The sequence below is a fragment of the Panicum virgatum genome, chromosome 9K (assembly GCF_016808335.1).
Source record: "Panicum virgatum strain AP13 chromosome 9K, P.virgatum_v5, whole genome shotgun sequence".
NCBI classification, from domain to species: Eukaryota; Viridiplantae; Streptophyta; class Magnoliopsida; order Poales; family Poaceae; genus Panicum; species Panicum virgatum.
Window position 1 is genome coordinate 3,693,711 of NC_053144.1, and position 22,197 is coordinate 3,715,907.

Consider the following 22,197-nt stretch of genomic DNA (forward strand, 5'->3'; position numbering starts at 1 on the left):
ATTTTATTTTCTTCCAGATTAAAACCTGGCAGCTGCGCGAACGCAATGCTGCATCATGAAGTTCTGAATATTCTCTCAGCAGCGAACTTATGCTTAGCTAAACAACTTCTCTTCATCGTTTCCGTAACACATCAAACCATCTGGTAGCGTCGAAAGCGGTCCACGGCGAAAATGGTGCAGGAACTTCAAAGAAGTTGGACTAGGCAGACGCGGTGTTAGAAAATCGTTGCTATCCAACAGCTACCACGATTTTTGGTTTACCCTTTTGGTCCCTGTGGATCACCGTCAGAGTGAGAGAGGGGTTAGGCAAGAGAACAAAAAGACCTCCTTTTGCAGAGTGATCAGATGTGGCAAACATGGCCACATGGAACACGCAGCTGAGGCCGCACATTCAAGCGAGAAGAATCCCCCCCTAGAACAATGGCGCTTCTTTCATAACAGGCAATCAGTCTCGGAAAGGATGGGTTGCATCATAAGCAATAAGAATCCACCCACTTATCGCAACTCATTTCCTGCAAAGTTTCCTTCAGAAGTACATCACAGCATATTTCAGTTACTGAATCGAGCATCCCAGCAATGAACGCCAGGGGTAAGCGACGGAAGGCTGACTCGTACGGCTATAAGTAGATTCCTCAACAAAGATCAATCAGTCGCTATCATCCAAGGTACAGATCGACGAGACAAACACAACGTTACAACCAAAATTTTGGCACCCACAACCGCAAGGGGCTGAAAAGGTTTGTGGAGCCGTGCTATTAGAAACATTAACCTTTGACACGCTGATTCTTCAACAGCAATCCCACTCAACTATCCTTTAGTTTTGCTCACGCCATGTTGCAAGAACTTGGAACGATACTGCTCAACCAGAGACTTATCGACGCCTCCTTCCCTGGTAGGTTCTTTCTTTGTCCTCTTTGTACCCTTTCCTCTCTTTTGTTCTGTCTGGCTGTCTTTTATGTTTTTCCTTTTCTTTGGAGCAACTGATTGCTCACGCTCACTTGGCACAGCTTGCTGCATAAAATGAAATAGAACCATTTATAACATATAAAAGTGGAGAACTTAATGAGTATCTTCAGGATATATATTTAAAAAAACAAAACTTACCTTCTTAGCAGCATTTGGGGTTGCATCTTGTCGATCTTGTTTGGGCAAAATGGTACCCTCATTAGACTTCCTTGATCTCTTTGCAGGTCTTCCCTTTCTTATAACATCCACAGCACTGCGATCTCCAGCAACTGAAGGATCCTTGGCAGACCCTTCACCAGAATCGGAGGGTTTCAATGGTCTATCATGCGACTTCCGCTTGTTTCCTTTCCTGAATGTCCTGCTGCTATCTGCATGACGACCATCGCTTGCAGGTTGATCCCCTGAAGGACTCTGCTGATCTTCTGCAGCTGCTGACTTGTGCTGCCGCTCCTTCCGAATCTTCTGAAGCCTAACCTTTTCAACATCCTCAAGTGCAAACTCCACAATTGGACGCCGTTCTGCACCAAACGTTTCTGCAGATAACAGAAACGCTGATAAATTATAACTGGAACTAAGTCTGTTTACTACAATGCAGCAGACAGCCTCAAGATAAGAAATAGAAGCGAACAGCCAATATGTTTGTAAAAAAGACCAAAGGTAGTAATAGTATGATAAGACGGACATGGTGATGAGCCATTGTTCCTCCAGTGTAAAAAGTATCGATAGCAACCCTGGTCCCAGTGTGATGTATACCCTATATAAACTTAAGGACTCTAGCAATATAATGATTACTCAACACACAAAATCAATTGCAACAGGGAGACAGAACAACTGACACAATATGAGTGCAGTAGAACAGAGAGTACCAGGGTTGTTGTTTAGAACTCTTAGAGCAACAAGTGCGTGCTCGTGTTCTTGAAAATCAACAAAGGCTACACCACGGGAATGCTTCTGTACCCCTTTCTTTTCATTCTTCAGGATATTCACCTGTTCAAGAAATGCATTGGCATAAGCATCACAAAACGAACATAGCAAAAGTGGAGATGAAACTAAACAAAAATAACTCCATGAAACCTTTCGGATCACAGGATTTTGTCTGGTGGCACGAGAAATGACTGCTTCTCTGCAAAGCTTCTTTACATCATTAATGGTCATAGTCTTAGGTAAATTGTAGATGATAAGCCTTGTTCTGGATACGTGAAACTTTGGAGACTGAAGCATCTCCGCTTTCCTTCTAGCCAACCTAAAACAGACAAATAAATAAGATACTATCAGATCATAAATGATTAAATGTTTGCCATGAGCTAGGGTAGCAAGTACATCAGGAAAAGAATCTTATCATTGACAGAATATGTAACCCAAATGATGTCGTTAGCTGCAGTTGCAAATATGAATATAAAAGTTTGTATGTAACAAATTGAAATGCAGTTCCCTTCCAAGCATGAATATAGAATTCAAAGATGTGAATATTTTTGAGGGATTTTTTTTAGGGAAACAAAGATGTGAAGATCGTTAACTAGAATCGGTGAAAGCATATTGGCCAATGGCCTGGTAACCTGATTCTGCCAACTTGCATAAAAATGGAAACAATAGGTATGGAAGACACTACAACAACAACAACAACATAGCCTTTTTCCCAAGCAAGTTGGGGTAGGCTAGAGATGAAACCCGAAAGAAATAAGTTCAAGGTTCAGGCACATTGATAGCTAGTCTCCAAGCGCTCCTATCCAAAGCTATCTCTTTAGAGATATTCCAATCCTTAAGGTCTCTCTTAACCAACTCATCCCACGTCAGTTTAGGTCTACCTCTACCCCTCTTTACATTATCGACCCGCTCAAGAACCCCATTACGCACCGGCGCCTCAGGAGGCCTTCGTTGGACATGTCCAAACCATCTCAGCCGATGCTGAGTAAGTTTCTCCTCAATTGGTGCCACCCCGACCCTATCCCGAATAACTTCGTTCCGGACTCTATCCCTCCTTGTGTGCCCGCAAAACCACCGCAACATCCGCATCTCTGCTACACTCAGTTGCTGCACATGTCGCCTTTTTGTAGGCCAACATTCAGCACCGTATAACATCGCCGGACGAATTGCTGTCCTATAGTCAACAGAAAAAATAAATGCAATGCCAATATCGATACTAGCTAGAACATGAAATGATGAAGAATAAGGATAAACTCTGACCAGTTACGTTTATTCATGTCAGCATCTGACACACCTTCAGCAGCTGGTGTTCCAGCAAGTATTTCACCCTCCTGCTTGATGTCAACCAAACTTTCAGTAACATAATAATGGAAGAGACCCACTACAGTTCACGTGCAAAATGAAGTGCTGAAGAACTTGCCTTGGCCAAGTATAGATTCCGTCTATCCTCAATCTCAGTCTTCGCCTTCTCAAGTGCCTTTTTGTGAGCAGAATCCTTGTCCATTGCTTTCATGACATTAAGTGCCCTGCTCTTCATAAATATTCCTAAGCCAGAAGCAGCATTGGCGGCTGAAACTGCTGCATCAGCTGCCTCTGCTGTAGAGAACTTTAGGAAACCAGTACCTCTAGGTCTCCTGCATAGACAGCACAGAAACTGTTAGCGTCAACAAGAATGCTAAGTGAACGTTCACTGGTTGATATGACTTAAGATAAAGATGGATGAAACAAGACGGTTAAACATACTTTGTGAGTTTATGAAGAACCGGGAAGAAAGACTCAACCTTCCCAAAAACTGAGAAGCGCATTGTTACCTCCTCGTTACTTATATCAAAAGGAAGGTTGCTGATGAATATAGTCCTATCCAGGTCAGTATCTTTTTTCTCAGGTTTGGAAGCAGGATCAGTGATTTTTGCATCTGTTACACGTTTCGACTTAGCCAACTTGCCAGCTATAGGTGAATCAGGTTTCTTCTTTTCTGATGTGTCATTTTCTGTTTCAGTGTCAGTATCAATATTCAAACCATCAATGCCAGATGGTTCAGACTTCTCTGATGACTTGATCAAATTTTCAAGAACTCTTCTAGAAATATCTACTTCAGTTTTGAAATCATCCTCGGATGGACGATTAGAAACCTCCTGATCAAGTTCAGAGCTATCATCTTCTCCAACAAGGTTCTCTTCAGAGGTGTCATCATCACTGCCACTGTCAGGAACATTGGCAAGCTCTGGAAATGCAACATATTCATGAGATGCGGCTGCCAAATAGTAAACTAAGAAAAATACAGAGCAAATATAACATTGAGATGATATAAAGAGTGCTACATCGAATTTTTGTTACACAACAAGCAACAGCCTAATTTGTTTTTTAAAAACAAATGTCAAAGGCACATGGTAAGCCTTTTATCATATCATTCAGGTAAAATCTTGCATTTAGCTATGAGAGAACTCTTTAATTTTGCGCACGAATGACATTTTCGAATCGAGGCCTCGTCCCCATTTCCATTACTTGAACAGAAATACCACAGTTTACAGATGAAGTTCAGGAAATAGAGAGATAGAGGAGGGAGCAGAAGGCAAAACAAGGCGGGATGGTCAGAAGGAGATGCAAGGCACCAGAATCTGGCCTTCAGGTCCAGACGTCATTAGCAATCCAACCATCGTCGGAAACCTGGGGCTCCCAGGCCCAGACCTCGCGAATGTAAGCAAAGACACGACATCCGAACAAGTTTAAATTACAGACCAACTAGCAACTAAAGTTTTAAGCAGCATCATTATCTCTCTTGAGGAATGAAAATGAAGGATAAAGGAAACTTTGTATTTACCATTATCCTTGGCATCGGATTTCGCAGCAACAGTGTATACTTTTTTGGGAACAGCCCAATCAACAGCCACAGGTCTCTTTGCAACAACTTTTCCATTAATGTTTTTTATAGCCTGATTCAGAAAAAATCATGGCGCATTAGGAATTTTAAATGCATTTTTGTACTCTTACTGAATAGGGCACTGACCATACATTTTCTGCATCCTGCTTCCGTGTGAAAGATACAAAAGCAAAGCCTTTTGATAACCTATTAAAGAGTAAATGTAATCATATCTTGCAGGTTTTATTAGTCCACTTAAGAAACAAAGGATTCAATGGGAATTAACATACCCCTCATCCGACTTATGCGGAATAGACACATCCCAGACAAAACCTGCTGAACTAAATATATCCATTATCTCCTTTTCTGTAATCTGCAGCATTCATATACACACATTTAGCTTATCTGCTCTAGAGAAAGAAAAATATTAGATTGGAAGAGTGATAACTTAAACAAGCACCTTGAATGGCAGGTTCCTGACAATCACTCGCCATTTCCTGATCTTTGAACCCTAAAATAGAAAGAAAGCAAGTTTCAAGCACTTGCAAGCAAATGAGGGAAGGGTGGCGGTAGTTCTACAGATAGCCAAAGAAAACAAAATCAATAAAAAAGCTAGATTTTTCTTTAATTCATGCCAAGTCTTACTAGCATGTTTGTTATCTGCAGCCATGAATACAATATTTTGGAAGCATCTTCCTTATTTGGAGGAAGAGAGAAAACTACTTTATCTTTTGATCCAAAACACTTTACTTTTGGTATCATTCACCTCCTACGTTATACTGATGACATAAAACAATAACCAACGTCTACTTCTTAAATCACTAACATATCATATTCTACCAAGCAAAATAAAGGACTACTTAAATGAATAAAGCACATGCAAAACTCCAGCAGACTAATTTATTGGAAACTTAGATTGTGAAGATCTGTGATATATGACTGTATAAGGTATTGACAAGATTTATTGAGGCATAGACAACTAAACCCATTGTTCATTACATCACTTCAAATTTTTCTTTATTATGTCGTGAGTAAAGAGTATGCAGACGGCAGCTAAACACAAGCAAATGTGGAATCAAGTATATTAGTTGCAGAATAGGATTAAGACAAGCAAACTAGCGAGCAGGAATAAGTTGATGGAATCATCAATCCAATTTGATATTTTAGACCAGCATATGCAGACAAACATAATGGATAGCTATTAGGTCACCTCTCCACCAAGTTGACGAGCCCAAACAACTGCTCCCTTGACTTCCTTACGATGCAGGCGAACAACAGAATCCCAAGCTGATTTGACACTTGAAAAGAGTACAGCTGCCGCATCTGATGTGCATCCATCTCCAGCAAGTCCTGCAGGGAAACACAGTCATATTTTATGGTTATAGGCATGTTACTACACATGCTAGCTGCAGTAAGCAAGAATAAGTTAATAACATTACATGCTTGGTCAAGTAACAACTAACAAGAAGGAAAGTAGGACTGCAAAATGTCATGTAATGCAAGAGTTTCAACATATTCCCATCGAAACATTAAAGCAACAGGCAAAGACATATTTTATGAAATTTGAAACAAGGAAACCCTTTTGTCGAGTAGTAGAGTTCAAAATGTTTGTCCCCAGTAAGGAATGACTGCATGAGAACTATGAAAAGTGATAAATTATCAGAAATCTATTATACTTTCTATACATAGAAATCTGTGTTAACAATGTACATACCAAACATACACCATACTCGCATGCTATGACAATGCAAACAGGTCTTGGGTGAAAATAGGCATGATGTCATGAACAATTTATAATCATATAAGAATTAGGTCAAAAGAGCCACTGGAAAATGTAAAATTCAGAAGATGCTGGAAACTAACTCAAAAGAAAACAGTGACATATATATTATCAATGTACAAACATAAGAAATACATCATTTGATACTGCCAGGATAGGTTATAGTTATTATCACTCAAGCCAACAAGAAACTAATAATGGTAACTATCACAGCTCTCAATGACTGTTGCAGAATTAAATTTTCCACCGGGAAATCACAACACATAAAATAAAATTTACATTACTAAACTAAAACAAAAACAATGAAGATGAAAATAGCATACCATGGAGTTCCATTTCCTCTTTGGGAAGTGGATAGTTTACAGACACAACCGGGCCAATCTCTCCAGCTTGACGGAAAACCTCGCTGGCCATGGCAAAGTCTTGCAGACCACCAAAAATCACCGTTTTTGCAACCCTTTATAAAAACAAGATTAAAATTGCCAGTCAATCCGAAAGGGAAAAACAAACAAAAAAACCGAACAATGTTTTTCAAAAAAAAAAGAACAAAAAAAAAGAATATCCTTCACAAAATTATAATTAGTACGCTATATACTACCAATCATCCATCTATAGTTATAATCTCCTATTTGCTGCTTACAAAAAAAAAGGTACAGATAAATAAAGTAGCTTGATGGCAACAAGAAAATTCTGAGAATTGAGTTAGTGATGATGTAAGCAGCTCTGACAAAAAATATGGTAAATTAGATTTAGTCAAGGACTTCTCCAAGTAAAATGTTCCAGCACACACCTTTGCTTTTCAGAACTTTTCACTTTATCAGTGTCACCAATGGAAGCTTCCTTTGATACAATAGCATCCTTTGCCAACAACTGTGGTCTCTCTGAAACAGCATAACATCTTGCATTGGTACTGAGGAATATTAAAAATGGACTAAATACATAACAAAAAATATTTTTCCCATTAAAACCTGGATCTGCTTTAATGGAGTTCTCATTAAGCTTTGCAGCAGAAGTATCATTATCTTCAACTATTGCATCAGAGTCCTTTGCTTGCACTGCTCGCAAGAGAAAAACACAAGACCATCAGATCAACAGTATTGAACTTCAGCATCAACAAATTGTAAGGAATAGAGCCTTACTATTCTCCTTCTTTTGCAAGCGTTCCTTCAGTGGGGCACGATTGATCGCTAGCTTAACCCTGATTTTCCTACCAGCGACAGGAAATCCGTTCTTTTGTTGAATAGCTCGCTCAGCATCTTGAACAGTTGCGCTGGTACCAAGGGGAACAGATTACTTTAAAACAAACAAGTTCTTAACATTGTCAAGAAAAATGTTATTAGCATCAGCACAGTTGAACGTTAAAAATCATTATAAGTAGTCAAGTACTGGGACAGGCATCGAGGTATATAAAAGTTTATATCACTTGGTCATTTTAGCCCAGTGGACGTTGAATGATGCCCTACGGTCAGAAAATTTGCTAAAAATAAAAAGTTCTAAATTCTAATAAAAGTGTGACAGCAAAGGGAATTGCAGGTTCTTGAACCACATGAGACTCTGACATAGACGAACTTATGTTAACATTCAGATGCTATTAGAAACAGCACAGTTAAACGTGAACAGTCATTACAAGTAGTCAAGTACTGGGATAGGCATTGAGCTATATGATAAGTTTATATCATTTAATCATCTGGCCCAGTCAATGTTAAATTGCTGAAAAAGTGGACACTTCTAAATTCTAGTAAAAGGTTGCAGTAAGGATTTGCAGGTGATTGAACCACTTGAAACTTTTGACATAGACAAACTTATGTTTAACATTCAGAAACAATTGGCTCGGAAGCTTCACAATATTTGCTCAAAACTGCATCTCTATACAAGCAGAAAGTAATACCAACATAGGCGATTTCTGAAATAACTTACAATTGCACGAACCCAAAGCCTCGACTCGTCTCCGATCCTGCAACAAAAAAGCATTGCCGCGTAAGCCCAACCGGCGCGATACCAATCCCAACTAAACAGCAACCGAATTTCTCCAGCTCACCTTTCTCCGCAACCAGGAAGCTGCGCCGCACAGGGCCGACCTCGCTAAACACCGCCTCGAGCTGCAAGACAACGAAACGCTAAATTCCGAGCTACGACCGTAAATGGAAGTAGCAGTTGAGCACTCGGCAGCTCGCGCTTACATCGGAGGACTTGAAGGTGTAGGGCAGGTTGGAGACGAACACGGTGGAGTGGCTGTGCCCTCCTCCAGTGCCGCCGGTGGCCGCGTGGCCTTCCGCGGCGGGTTCGCCGCCGCCGCCGTGCTGCTTCCGCTTACCCATCGCCGGCGTCGTGGGGGAACCGAGGGAACTGGGGTGCTTCACACGGCTGCAACGATGAGACGGCCAGACGGGAGGTTTTGTTGGGCTAGGGTTTATAGTTGAGGATGATAACTGGGCTGTTATGGTCTTTTATGTAGATGCTGTTGGGTTCGGCCAATTTTTAAATGTTGGGCTTTCGGACGGACGGCCCGCTGAAGAGTGCCGGGCTGACGACGTGACGTGGGGGCGAGGAAGGTGACGTGGCACAAGGTTCGAAGATGCTTTTTGCCTTCGTGTGCTCTTCTCCGATGTCTCCACTAAAAACCAAGTACTAGGTGGCATTAGTGTTTGCTTTCTTCTTTCGCAAGACGCAGGGGTGTTTTGAAACAGAGTCTTCAAAAAAGTCCCAGGGATTTTTTAGTATTTAGAAGTATTAAATAAATGTTAATTATAAAATTAACTGCAGAACCCTGGGACTAAACTGCGAGACGAATCTAATGAGGTATCTTAATACATAATTAGCGAATGGTTACTGTAGCATCACTGTAGCAAATTATGAATTAATTAGGCTCATTAGATTCGTCTCGCGAAAAAGCACTCAGCTGTCAAAAAACATTTATAAACAGATTTTATTTAATACTATAAAATAGTAAGATTCCTTTTGATGTGATAGGGACTTCTGAAAAAAGTTGGGATCCAAACAGAGCCGCAGTTGTGTTGCATGGAACACCTCCAAATTTTGTTCAAGCGTGTGGTTGCCAAAATCCAAAAAAAATATTTATTTTTTCTTCTAAAAAGCCATATTATTCCTTCCAATTCAAAATATAAGTCGGTTTGACTTTTTCTAGACATATGATATTTATTATATAAACATAAGATATATCTCGGAGCATAGCAAATGTCATATAGGGTGTGTTTAGATCCACAAAAGTTGGATGAAAAAGGCACATCAGACACTGCAGCACACTGTAGCACTTTTCGTTTGTTTGTGGTAAATATTATCCTACCATGACCTAATTAGGCTCAAAAGATTCATCTCGCAACGTATATTAAAATTATGCAATTAGTTTTTTTTATTTACCTACATTTAGTACTCCATGCATGGGTCATTTGCTATATTTAATGTTTTGATGTGATTTTGATGTGATGGAAAGTTTGGAAAGTTGGGAGGAGTTTGGGGTATCTAAACACACCCATACTTTAGAATGGTAGAAGTAGTTATGCCTAACAAATGTCATAAGGCAGCACTGGCACTCGCTTCGGTTAGCTAAAGATTGTAAGTGGATGTTTGAGTGAAAGGAGAGGTCACTTCGGTATAATATTATTACAAATTCGACTGTAAATATGAGACATCCATCTTGTAAGCTTGTTGCAACTATATCTAAAAGGCAAATTAAACTTTGTATGGAGAATCAATCAAGTTATTTTTTTTTTCTAGGTGAGCATGCAAGATATTATTGTTATTGAGGGAAATGCTGTAGCATATTTGTCTATTATTTTCCTTTCATCTTTTTTTCTCTCGCTAACGAAGTAACTCGCTCTACATTGCCACCCACTATTTTCCCTAGCAATGCTACCATGTCTATCATCTTGGACGGACCAGCTTGCTTTAAAAAGACGTACGAGTACGAATCCACTAACAGAAGCTTTTAACATTTACTCGTGTTTTTTTATAATAACATTTACTCGTCTTGATTGAATACTTTTTTTTGCTATTTTCGGGCATTTGAAGTATAAAAGGAGTGTTTAGATAATTAAGCTTTTCATTTTTTAAGAAAATTAAAACCAAATACGGCATAGTTTGACACGAACAACCTATGAACTCACCCGAAAAAAAAACTAGGAACTCGATAGTTCGGGCGCGACGTGGCCTGTCCCTTCCTGTGCGTTGGAACCTGCTTGCGCATCGCACGCAAGCCGTCCTGACCCCCGGCCGAGACGGCGACAGGGGATGTGCGAATCGCACCTCATCTAACGGGCAGCGGCCGGACAGGCTGCCGCCACCCGCCACAGCCAGCAAGCGGCGAGGAAGAGGACGACGCGGCCCGCCAAGCTCCCCCCCGGGGGAAGGAACAGGGAGGCCGCGTCCTCCGGCCGGCGCGTGGTGGGAGTTGGATGGAGAGGGCCGCCGCCGCGGCGCTCGGCTGCGCCCTCCGCTCCCCTTCTCCCTCCCCGTCGCCGCTCCTCCGCTGCCCCCGCCGCGGCCCGCCCGGGCCTCCCCGCCCCCTTCTGCCGCCCGCGCTCCGCTTCAGGTGACGAGCTGCCTCCTGTTATTGCTGCTGTTGCTCCGTTTTTCCTCTCTGTTGCTATCAGCGCAATATACCGAAATGGTGCTAGCGCTTGGTAGCTGTTCGACGAAACGACTGTTCCTTCGAGCCTTGGGACGGTCGATGGCACCCTCTTATCTGCAATAGTGTAGAGCATTTCTATATATACTGGAACGCGATGAGAAGCTTGAGACATTTGAGCCTGGGGATCCGAATGCCAGTCAAATTTGAAGGGTTAAGTTCTCTTGGCTTATTAGTAGGGTTTATGAGGCACGCTAACGCTTTCCAAATGCAACGAATTTCTATGCTTTGACTTTCTAGTGGGTGGCCAACTATAATTTTGGATTTAATGTGAGTTGAAGTTAGTTTGTTTCATGTACATGATTCTGTGATGGGAGGTTGGAGTCTAATGATATAGCAAGCAACTAAGCATTACGTTACGTGTGTGCGATTTGGTAAAGTGGTGTGTCGTGTTGCTACCGAACCATGCTGGTCTAAATTTCGATCACCAAGGACCTATCGGCCAAGCTAGGCTGCATGTCAAAGTCAACCAAAGGGAGGTGTGGTCGCGGGCAAGGGGCTTTGAGAAAAGGGTAAAGCCACTATGTGGTGTGCGCCCGCCCTTGGGCAAATGGTTTTGCAAAAAAGGTAGAGCTACCATATCTGCTGTACGCACCATGTAAGGTTTTACTGTTCCCTAATTGTTTAGTGATGCAACCTGGGTAATCCCAGAAGTTAGTTATCATTTAACATCTAGAAATTTGAATTTCATATAAGATCCTCGGTCCAGATTGTTGTATGGGAATGACTAATGAACGTATCAATTGCTTAAGACTCAAAAACTTGTAGGCATGTAAAGATTAAACTTGTCCTCCTTTAACGCTATGATTCCTACTTTCTTATCGAAATGAGAATAATTTTTTGGTGTGCATTAGTACATGTTCTGAACTTGTTTATTAAAACTAACTGCTTTTAGACTATTAGATTTGAGATTTTGGTGATATCTTATTCTACTTCTGTCAAAACAGGCCTCTAGACATGAAGAAGGGGCAGAGTAGCAACTCGCTTAAGACCTTCAGCTCATCTGGACACTCAGGGGTCAGACAGAACAATGACGATTTAGTTAACGGCAAGCTCCTAATAGATTGTGGAGAAGATCAAGATTGTGTGCTCGGTAAGTTCTTTGTGGACAACTTTTTTGTATCATCCAAGTTTCAAATTGTTACTTCGATTTTCATGCAGAATTGAAATCATGCATCTCTAGAAGGTGGCCATAAGCTTATTTCAGGTCGAACTGTTGTAATAGTAACTGGCATAGGATACGTCTCATATGGTACAAACTAAATATGATATAAAAACTGAAGGAGAAGGCAACGACTTGGTCAAAATTTCATGTTTCTGTAGTGAACGTTGCAGTGTTATTTTACTCCTTTCCATCTTACACTTGTTGCTTCTTGAAGTTGAACTTGTGTTGTCTCTCTGACCTCTCAATGTTGTTATGTAGCTAGATCACATGTTCTTTTCCTTAAAACTAGACCACATGTTCTTTTGTTATTGTAGTCATGAGATTTTGTTACATGCTTCTATTTTTAATGCCTTTCTGCTCTTATGTATAAATTTCTTCATATTCCATACATTTTTTAGGTGGCATAGTTGCGCTGGGAAAGTTTGATGCCCTTCACATTGGCCATCGGGAATTGGCAATGCATGCTTCTAAAGCAGGGACTCCTTTTCTTCTTTCTTTTGTGGGAATGGCCGAAGTACTTGGCTGGACATATAGGTGAGCCTACACGAAAACTTTCATGGCTTCCCTTTAGAAGTTTAGATACTTCTCTTTGGCAATCATTAACCCCAAATCAGGGAGGGCTTTACATGAGTATTTCCTTTTGTACAGGCCTCCTATAGTTGCTCAGTGTGATCGCAAGCGAGTCCTTTCATCTTGGGCTCCATACTGTAGGAATGTCATACCTCTTGAATACCAAGTTGAGTTTTCAAAGGTTCGGTCCCTATCTCCACGGCAATTTGTTGAAAGGTTGTCAAAGGATCTTAGAATAAAAGGTGTCGTGGCAGGTACAGACATTTTATTTTTCTCCTGCAGGTTTTGTATTGTGCTTCACCATCCTGCCCTTTCACTAATATATTTCTTGACAGGTGAAAATTACAGATTTGGTTATAAAGCATCAGGTGATGCAGCTGAGTTAGTTAAACTATGTGAGGAATTTGGTTTAAGCGCATTCATTGTACGCTCTGTTATGGACACAGCAAAAAGATCTCATAATGGAGCTGCAGCTGCTATAAATTCAAGTGATAAAGGACAGGTCTCTTCCAGCCGTGTCCGCCATGCATTGGCTATGGGTGACATGGAATATGTCTCCGAATTACTAGGGAGGAAACACCGTCTTGTGCTAATGGTTGACCAAAAGTGCCTTCATGAAAGGAAAAAGATTGTACTCCCTAATTCCTGCATGTTGAACATGCCACCAGCTGAAGGTCTGTATGAAAACTGCAACCTTGTTAATGGACAGTATCTTGGACCATGTAGAGTGATCATCAACTCTGACACCATCGTCATTGAGATGAAAGATGAGAACAGTTTGTCTCCCAATCCTATTCAAGAAGTCGGGCAATTAGGCATTGAGTTTGGATAAAGTTAAGTAAATTTGTGCTCTATTGGTAGGAGGCCATCCTTTTACATTTGCCCTTTTTTGGAGATTGTTGCCAAAAGGAGAAGACATTGGTAGAAATATTGCAAGGGAAGTCAAAGACTGTGTTCAAGTATGCAGTTTGCCTCACCATGATTGAATTCAGGAGCATCTTTGTAGTCTCACAAGAATGCTTAGCATCTTTGTAGTCTCACAAGAATGCTTTCTTTCAGAAAAGTCGAGATCAGTCCAAGCTTACCATACAAAGGAGGACTGTGGGGTCAAAGTGACTTTTGATCTGACAAGCAGCATCCATCGAATCAAATGCTGGGAAGGGGCTTATACATTGTAGTTTTAGTTCAAACATTGGTAGGGAGCATGGTTGGTCATTTGTCAACATATCTGTCATTACTTGAATGTTTAGTTGTTAGAATTAGAACTTTTCTGATAAAGAACATTTGAGACCTCTCCAGATTTCTTTTGTACGAACTTGCAGCTGTTCTTTTGGCTGCTGCTAGCATGTAGAAACACTATTTGTTAGACATGCTTAACACCTGGAGACTAAAGAGACTTTTTTCTATTAATTTTTTTGGGGTGCACATTTGAAGATACTGGCAACTTATGCAGTTCTGCTTCTGCTGTGATATACCTCTGGTACTGGAGCTGTGCATAGACATCTCGAACGTATAGATGATCAACATCACAGGTTGCATTTGAATGTTGTTGCAATTCAGCCAAGTTGCCGACCCATTTATTTACTCTCTATTTTCTTGATGTTAAAAAAACACAAAGGGATCTCATTTCGAATGCAGAAATTTTATAGCTGAAGACTACTACGCACCATCCAACATAATGAGTGCCATATAGAGAATTAAAGAAAGAAATTGCAGGCCGCATGGGAACATGGTCGCAAAGAAGCTATGAACTCTGAATCGATCTGCCATGCCCAACTGATGAATCATCCACGAAAAGAATGGACATGAAATTTTTTTGCATAAATTCGAATGAAATGCTTGCAAAACTGTGAAGAATTTGCCTGCCTTTTTCCTCCGTTGACCGTCAGATAGGAGTTTAAATCAATCAAGATTCGACCATCTTTCGCCACAAGAAATTATCTGCACACTGGTACCGCAAGTGCATACGCGCATTTTTCAATTATTACAACTAGACCCTCTCCACTCGCGCACAATTTGCAAAAAATCGAGAACATAAGGCACAAAACTTTACCGTTATTGCAACCTGGTCCTTCCCCTTCCTGTTCTTCCCTTAAACCTACTATCCCTCCTCCCGCCGCCGCTTCCTCCCTCCGCACGCGCGCCGCCAGCTCCGGCCGTCCGGCGACTCTGCGGCCGCCGCCTCCTCCCCCGGCACGCGTGACCCAGTTATCGCCGTGCGGCAAGCCTCTCCGCCGCCGCGACAGCGGTCAGACGGTCCGCGGGAACCCTACGGCAGCCTTCCGCCCGCGCCCCGCTAATTGCTCTTGGGATGGCGACTTCCGCGCTGCTCCGCGCTCTCCGGCGGCCTTCATCCGAAGCCGCGATGCGATTGGTGAGTGGAGTTTGGTTTCTTTTAGCTCTTTGGTAATCCTACTTCTGAGATTTGAATAGCAAGCTACCTGTGGGGCGTTGGTGAAGTGGTTCAGGAGGGGACAAAGGGACCACAACGAGTAAAGGTCATGTTTTTCTGCAATAGCACATGAACATTTGCTCTGTTCTGTCGAGAAAGTCTATCATCTGGGGGGGGGGGGGGGGGGGGGGGGAGCTGATGATTGTTTTGTTTGTTGAGTAGCCGCTAGTGTGGATTGAAGTTCTTGGGGAGAAAAAAGATGAATGACATAACTTCCATTGGGAAAGTTTATTATCTCCTGCAGTTTCAACAAAAAGGAGCCATTTGTTTGCTACGTTTGTGCTACACATCTTTTGCTTTTTGACTGATTTGAAGATTTTGTGTAAAATTAATTAATTCCATGGATTATTTTTATGGTTGCACAAACAAGAGACAAGTGACATGTTCATTTCATTTAGGTTGCTTATTTACCATAAATACTATGGTTGCATAGGTTAGATAGACATAGCTTCTTGATTCAAAAACGAAGTTATCTTGGTGACTAGGCCTTTTTCTCTGTCCAGTATGTGATCTAATTAATGTGGGATGTTTCTGGAGTTTGATTAGCGAACCGTATTTTAATATTTTATTCCTTTATATTACATTGTTTCCTGCCTTTTGCTAATTGCCATTTGATTGCTGTTACTTGGTGTAGGCAATGCGTGCAAATGCACAAGCAATTACTGGATATAGACATTTGAATAACAGGAATCTAAGTGTTTTCAATGAGTTCTCGAAGCAACTAAAGGGGGAGGCCAAGAGGTATGTGTTACTTTCTAAGGTCTCCACCGCTATGGAAACCCAGAAAAAAATGAACAAAAAGATCAATACAGCAGTCATATAACACTATAATTGTTGTATGTGTTTCTTTTTTATTCTATACTACTTGATCACCTTTTATAAACAATTACGCTTATCAACACTTTTTTGTTGCAGTAATCCTGAATTCCAGAAATCCATGAAAGAGTTCGGCGAGAAACTTGGTGTGGTAAAGGAAGACCTCAAAGTAAGGTACAAGTTGGCAGAAGTGTCACACTTTTTTCATTTTGAATCTTCTACATATAGTGGTTAAAATTAGGATGTACTTTTGAATGAAGAAGATCTGTACTTTTAAATGTCTTTATTGAGGACATTTTTTTTCTCGAATACCTTTATTGAGGACATCACAAATACTATTTATGCAGAACTAAGAAAACGACAGAGACAATATACAAAAGTGTTGATGATGTTTGGACTGAAGCTGAGGAGACATCTAAAAAGGTAAGTCAGCCACAGTGTGTGTCAAGGATGATTGTTTTGTGTCCTATTCGTTTCTTTGTTTATATGCTCATGACTTATGGGGGGGGCATTCTTTTTTAAATTTCTAGGTTACTGCAAATATCAAAGAAAAAGTGTTTGCTGCTAAAGAAGAGGTAAGTGATAATTAATATCACTTTGATATGGTACGCATATGAATTTCTTTATGTATGTATTCTTTGCCTTGATTGAATGGTTAACAGGTAAAGGAAAGTTTTGGACTTGGAAAAGAAGAGAGTACAAGTTGCAAGGATGGTTCGCCTGGAGCTTCAAAACATGAGAAAACCGAGGCATCATCGCATTCAGACGGCGCGTCTGAAGATGCCAGCCATACATTATTTACTAAATTAAAGTCAACAATCTCATCTGCTTCACCTGTTGTATCTGGTGCATTTGCAAAGTTGAAGGATACAAGAGTATCAACTTTAGCTAAGCAGGGATATGATGTTATCAAGGATGAATTAAGCTCTACCTCTAGCAGAAAGAAGAAACATCAAGCTAGACATGCTTCCGCTAAGGTAGAAAAGAGTACAAGAACTGATTTAGTTATTACGCCAACAAAGAAGTCGGTGCTGGGTGAAAAATGGGAAGCATTTAAAAATAAGGTATATTTAGAGGAGATTGTTCAACTTTTGTTCATATCTTTTTCATATAAATCCCCTATCTGAAATCCCTTTTTTTCTTTCTGTAAGATTCGAGGTCACCCAGTCTATAAGAGAGTTGATGAATACACCAAACCTGTTGTAACCAAGGGACAAGAGGTACCATCACAATGCTGTACAGTTGCATTTGATGTATTTGCTCAAACATAGTTTTCTCTTGTAGTGATATACATGTTTTGCATATGCAAATGCAGGTAGCTGAGGATGTCCGAGAAAGATGGGAGACAAGTGACAATCCAGTGGTTCAGAAAATTCAAGAGTATGATGTACTCCATCATTTCTTTGTTCTACCTGGTTACAAAATTTGATCTTCTATTTATTTTTCTTATCAGTTAGCACATTAGATATTGTGTCTTGACACCAAGTATGGAAACTGCGTGGTGCATTCATGGTTGCAATCCATTGGTGTTGTTAATAACACAAACGAGGATGAAACATAAATGCTAATTACTTTCTTGTATATGCAAATCAATTAAATTTTATGTCTGACATGTTGTTGGTTTCCCTTTGTTCTTGTCTTGTAGTTTGAACGAATCTTTGCTTGAAGAAACCACAGCTGCGGTGACATTCAGGGAAATCCGGCAACGAGACCCGTAAGGCACGTGTAACATAACTGAGAGACTTAGGAGATAGCTGAATTATGTTTCATTATTTTGTGCACAGGTCCTTTTCTCTATCTGATTTTGTTGCTGATGTTCAAGAAATGATCAAGCCTGTTCTCATTGCATATTCAAAGGTAACTCTTATCATACTAAGGAGAAATCCTCTCATTCATTGAACTAGCATGATTGCTGATTGTACTAACGAGATGGGTTGGTTGTGTATTACTCCCACCTTTTCTTGGCCAACTTGTTTAAAGATTTGTAGAACCTAAAATTTGGTACCACTAGATTCATATTGGCACGTACTTTAATATGATGTCAGTGTCATGGTCATGAACATTAAAATACATTATACATGAGATATTGGCGTACAAAATGCTGTTAGAACCGTACCGGGTCAAACTGGACCCTACGTTTTGAAAAGGAGGGAGTACTTCTGTACATCCCTACGTTTTGAAAAGGAGGGAGTACTTCTTTACATATATCTGGTGATAGTGCAATTATTATGAAACTAGCAAGTTTCGGATAAGTTTATAATTGTCAAGGGATTTGCACACACACATACACACACACTAAGAATCTTTGGTTATCTCACAATTGCATATGCTGCTTTCAGGGTGATGTGGAGACTTTAAAAAAATATTGCACCAAGGAAGTGATTGAGCGCTGCAAAGGAGAGAGACAAGCGTATGCATCACAGGGCATATTTTTCAATCACAAGGTAGGCCATTGTTACTCATGTGTTGAACATTCCCTTTTTTCCAAAGCTTTATTGAGTAAAATGTTGAAACATGCTCCCTCTTTTTAAATTGGAAAAGGTTCATTTTTTACCATCCAACTATTGCCCGAGTTTGATTTTGGCCATTGAACTCCAAAACCGGGTATCTTCGACCATCTAACTATCAAAACCGTTCACTTTTGGCCATCCGGCGGTTTTGCAGGGCGGTTTTGCTGACGTGGACGCCACGTGGAGGTGGGGCCCACTTGTCAGTGCTACCCCCACTCTCTCTCTCTCTCTCTCTTTTCTCTGTCTCCCTCTTTCTCTCCTATCTCATCTCTCTCCTCCCTTCAGACGGCCGGCGGCGGGCGGAGCAGGGACCGGCGGGAGGGCGGCCGGTGAGCCGGCGTCGAGGCCGTTGTGGTGCCGCGCGGCAGCCTGACGCCGGGCAACCGGCGCGAGCGGCACCGCCGGGAAGCCACGGCCGCGCACGGTGAGGCGTGAGGGCGAGAGAGCAGCAGGCAGTGGCTGGGCCACGGCGAGCCGTGCAGGGGCAGCGCGGAGCTGGACGGCGGCAAGCCGTCGCAGGGGTGGTAGGGAGCTGGACGGCGGCGGCCGGAGCAGGGGCGGCGGTGGGCTTGAGCAGCAGCCGGTGCAGGGGCCGCGCGAATCGGGCAGCGGGGACTGCGTGGAGCCGGCACGGCGGTCGGGGCTGGGCGCCGCGGCGAGGCGTGCTCCGCGTCGCAGGCGTGCTCCGTGGCGGCGTGCAGGCGAGCCAGCAGTGGTGCTCGTCCTCGCACCCACCGCACCTCCCCTACCCCGGCGGCCCCCTCCCGCCGCTTCCTCCTTCCTCCCCACCGCCGCCGCACCCCCTGCCCCACCCTCCTTCCTCCCCTACCCCGGCGGCCGCCACCGCTGCTCCCTCCTTCGTCCCCTGCCCCGGCGGCCGCCACCGCCGCTCCCTCCTTCGTCCCCTGCCCCGGCGGCCGCCACCGCCGCTCCCTCCTTCCTCTCCAGCGCCGTTGCTGCAGCAGGGTGGACCCGCAAGGGGCGGCGGCTGCGGCTGCAGCAGGTGGCGCCGGCTGTAGTACGTGGCGGCGGCGCCTGCTGCAACAAGGGGCGGTGGCAGCAGCAGGCAGCACAAGCAGCAGGGGGCGGCAGCAGGCAGCAGGCAGCAGGGGGCCGCCGAGCAGAGGGACCGGGAGAGAGGAGAGAGAGAGGGGGAGAAAAGAAAGAGAAAGAGGAGAGAGGATGGCTGACAAGTGAGCCCCACCTCCACGTGGCGTCCACGTCAGCGAAACCGCCGGATGGCCAAAAGTGAACGGTTTTGATAGTTGGATGGTCGAAGATACCCGGTTTTGGAGTTCAATGGCCAAAACCAAACTCGGGCAATAGTTGGATGGTCAAAAATAGACTTTTTCCTTTTTTATTTAATCACACTTGTGTTCTGTACAATATTTTTTTGTATTGCCTGTAACTTGTTGCTCCTAAGCTGGGAACAGCCTTCTGACTTGTTAAAAAAGAATGGAAAAAAAAACTTATATTTCATTGCATTTCCAGATCCTGCATATTTCAGAAGCTGATGTATTGGAAACAAAAATGTTTGGATCTTCACCCATGATTATCTTGCGTGTAAGTACATTAGTTGTATTTTGATTATTATTTTTGTGTGTAGTTCTGAGTTTATCCTTCTTACAAGCCATGCTTGTCTCCAATATATTTCAGTTCCAAACGCAACAGATATACTGTGTCCGAGATAGAGAAGGACAAGTCATGGAAGGAGGACAGGTAGGCTATTTCCATGGGGATATATCTAACCATCTTTTCTATGTGTTTTGTCATGTGCGGTAGGCTGATTATAGGGTAACTTCATTGTGATCTGGTTGCAATGTTTTACAGTCGTCCGACTAATCGCAATTAGTCAGGCGTATCGTTCCCATAGCATCGATAAGGAGCAGCGACTAGGTCTCTGGGCGACTACAATTCTAGTCGTCTAGTTAGTCGTCGATTAAACACGATTAGTCGTCCGACTAGATAGGAAAATGATCAGATTTGCATTAATGGGCCATGACCACTGTGCGGTGAGCTATTGGGCTCAACTAAGCTTGACTAATCGGCTTGATCGATGACTAATCTCGACTAATCACCTTATCAGTGCCATGGCGATTATGTTCGACTGGACGACTGTCAAACATAGTCTATTTGAGTGAATTTGTCTCTTATCATGATCTTTCTCATGCTTGACTCCATGCTTGATAGAACCTGGTGAATATGCCCATGAACCTTAATGCAATTAGGTATAAAAACTAAAGTAATATCGCAAACCCTGCACCTGAGTTTGGAACTTTGGATGCTCTGCAAACAATGTAGCTAGTGCTGTTAAGGTGAAATGTTTCCATTTTAGTTGAACCTGAGTGGTAGCTAGTGCTTGACTCCTACATAGCAGGCCGTTAAATGTTTAGATTGATTTGTATGAATTGCTCAAGTTTTTATCCACTGGCATATATATGACAGTGAAAAGCCCAAGATTTCCTGCACCTCATAGTTCACAGGTGATATTGCAGTTGACATATGTAACAAATACTAATTCTATTTTCTGGTGTAAATGTTCCAGGATACCATTCAAACCGTCTTTTATCAATGGGCTATGCAACTTCTTGACAGCGATGAGGTGCCAGAAGAAGAATCATATTACCCGGTTTGGCGGTTGCGTGAGATGCATCAAGCTGGAATCAAAGCCCTCATATAGAGCAGATCGTCTTATTTTTGTTTTTGCTCTTTCATCATTTGATCAGCTTATCGCTCTACTTTCACTGCTGCTCAACGAGCCATGTGCAAGAACGTTGCCCTCTTGGTGCAAAGCAATTTTCCACAGATTGTTTCTTTTGATGTGTCCTGATGGTAGCAGTCTGTTCCTATTCTTTCCTGATGTATCTAACGCGTGTGTAGCTTGCTTGCAAAGTTCACGCCGTCTACTGAAAAACGGTTGCAAGCAGCATACTTGTGACTTTTTTTTGGATTGGAGATGAAACACAAGGGTTGTCACGGGCAACACAGATCCTGGGTATATATTCTTTGGATTTGCCCTTTGTGTGCTGATGAGACCATGCTGAAGCTACATTCTTCTCAGCTCAAAGAGTCAGCATAGCCTAGCTTTGGCAGTTTGGCACCATGGCCGAACGGGCGCGCCACACACCATACACAGATGCCGAGATGCGGCCGCTGCCCGAGACAGGCCAACCTGGCCAAGCTGCTGCGATGTGCAACTGCTCATCAGGGTGCCTGATGTGATGCGCAGCAACATCGACAGCTTTAACAGGTCGAACAGAAAGCGCAGCAAGCTCCGTTAGAAAATCATCAGTATATTCATGACGCTAAATACTCCGTTTCAAATTATAGGTTGTCCTTTTTCTAGATACATGATTTACATAAATACTCTGTTTCAAATTATAGGTTGACTTTTCTTGATACATAAGTTACATAACATAGATCTATATACATAATTTACAGATCTAGATACATAGACAATAGTATGTATTTAAAAAAAAACTTGGAGTTGATAAAGTTCAAGCCACCAA

At 42.3% G+C, this 22,197-nt stretch overlaps 3 protein-coding genes across 3 annotated transcripts; 2 read left to right on the plus strand and 1 right to left on the minus strand.

Annotated features, from left to right (window-relative positions):
* Positions 1-495: 495 nt before the first annotated feature.
* Positions 496-8,915, minus strand: LOC120649424 (RNA-binding protein 28-like). The gene is made up of 19 exons (XM_039926215.1): positions 8,711-8,915; positions 8,569-8,629; positions 8,448-8,484; positions 7,670-7,800; positions 7,499-7,585; positions 7,321-7,411; positions 6,854-6,987; positions 5,961-6,100; positions 5,211-5,261; positions 5,041-5,123; positions 4,903-4,957; positions 4,712-4,823; positions 3,634-4,114; positions 3,311-3,524; positions 3,151-3,221; positions 2,041-2,209; positions 1,833-1,953; positions 1,105-1,499; positions 496-1,011 (listed from the first exon to the last, which is right to left on the minus strand). Exons 1-19 carry the CDS (start codon positions 8,846-8,848, stop codon positions 808-810), a joined length of 2,775 nt encoding a protein of 924 aa, XP_039782149.1. The 5' UTR covers positions 8,849-8,915; the 3' UTR covers positions 496-807.
* A 1,790-nt stretch (positions 8,916-10,705) lies between these two features.
* LOC120649425 (FAD synthetase, chloroplastic-like) lies at positions 10,706-14,354 on the plus strand. Its single transcript, XM_039926216.1, has 5 exons — positions 10,706-11,079; positions 12,123-12,268; positions 12,739-12,874; positions 12,989-13,164; positions 13,246-14,354. The coding sequence occupies exons 1-5, from the start codon at positions 10,943-10,945 to the stop codon at positions 13,740-13,742; spliced, it is 1,092 nt and encodes a 363-aa protein (XP_039782150.1). The 5' UTR covers positions 10,706-10,942; the 3' UTR covers positions 13,743-14,354.
* Positions 14,355-14,977: 623 nt separating this feature from the next.
* On the plus strand, positions 14,978-21,686 carry LOC120649427 (mitochondrial import inner membrane translocase subunit TIM44-2-like). The gene is made up of 14 exons (XM_039926219.1): positions 14,978-15,284; positions 15,997-16,103; positions 16,278-16,352; positions 16,526-16,601; positions 16,709-16,753; positions 16,841-17,242; positions 17,330-17,398; positions 17,494-17,558; positions 17,824-17,892; positions 17,963-18,035; positions 18,518-18,622; positions 20,180-20,251; positions 20,345-20,407; positions 21,234-21,686. The coding sequence occupies exons 1-14, from the start codon at positions 15,222-15,224 to the stop codon at positions 21,366-21,368; spliced, it is 1,419 nt and encodes a 472-aa protein (XP_039782153.1). The 5' UTR covers positions 14,978-15,221; the 3' UTR covers positions 21,369-21,686.
* The last annotated feature ends 511 nt before the right edge of the window (positions 21,687-22,197 follow it).

What these genes read in the sequence shown, in the direction of transcription:
- LOC120649424 (XM_039926215.1), bottom strand. Translation starts at nt 8,848, where the DNA reads ATGGGTAAGCGGAAGCAGCACGGCGGCGGCGGCGAACCCGCCGCGGAA. An exon ending in CTCCATTAAAGCAGATCCAG is followed by an intron (nt 7,412 to 7,498) that starts GTTTTAATGGGA and finishes ATGCTGTTTCAG; the next exon opens with AGAGACCACAGTTGTTGGCA. An exon ending in CTCGTCAACTTGGTGGAGAG is followed by an intron (nt 5,262 to 5,960) that starts GTGACCTAATAG and finishes TTTCTATTTTAG; the next exon opens with GGTTCAAAGATCAGGAAATG.
- LOC120649425 (XM_039926216.1), top strand. Translation starts at nt 10,943, where the DNA reads ATGGAGAGGGCCGCCGCCGCGGCGCTCGGCTGCGCCCTCCGCTCCCCT. An exon ending in CCGCCCGCGCTCCGCTTCAG is followed by an intron (nt 11,080 to 12,122) that starts GTGACGAGCTGC and finishes CTGTCAAAACAG; the next exon opens with GCCTCTAGACATGAAGAAGG. An exon ending in AATAAAAGGTGTCGTGGCAG is followed by an intron (nt 13,165 to 13,245) that starts GTACAGACATTT and finishes ATTTCTTGACAG; the next exon opens with GTGAAAATTACAGATTTGGT.
- LOC120649427 (XM_039926219.1), top strand. Translation starts at nt 15,222, where the DNA reads ATGGCGACTTCCGCGCTGCTCCGCGCTCTCCGGCGGCCTTCATCCGAA. An exon ending in CTAAAGGGGGAGGCCAAGAG is followed by an intron (nt 16,104 to 16,277) that starts GTATGTGTTACT and finishes TTTTTGTTGCAG; the next exon opens with TAATCCTGAATTCCAGAAAT. An exon ending in GAAATCCGGCAACGAGACCC is followed by an intron (nt 17,893 to 17,962) that starts GTAAGGCACGTG and finishes TTTTGTGCACAG; the next exon opens with GTCCTTTTCTCTATCTGATT.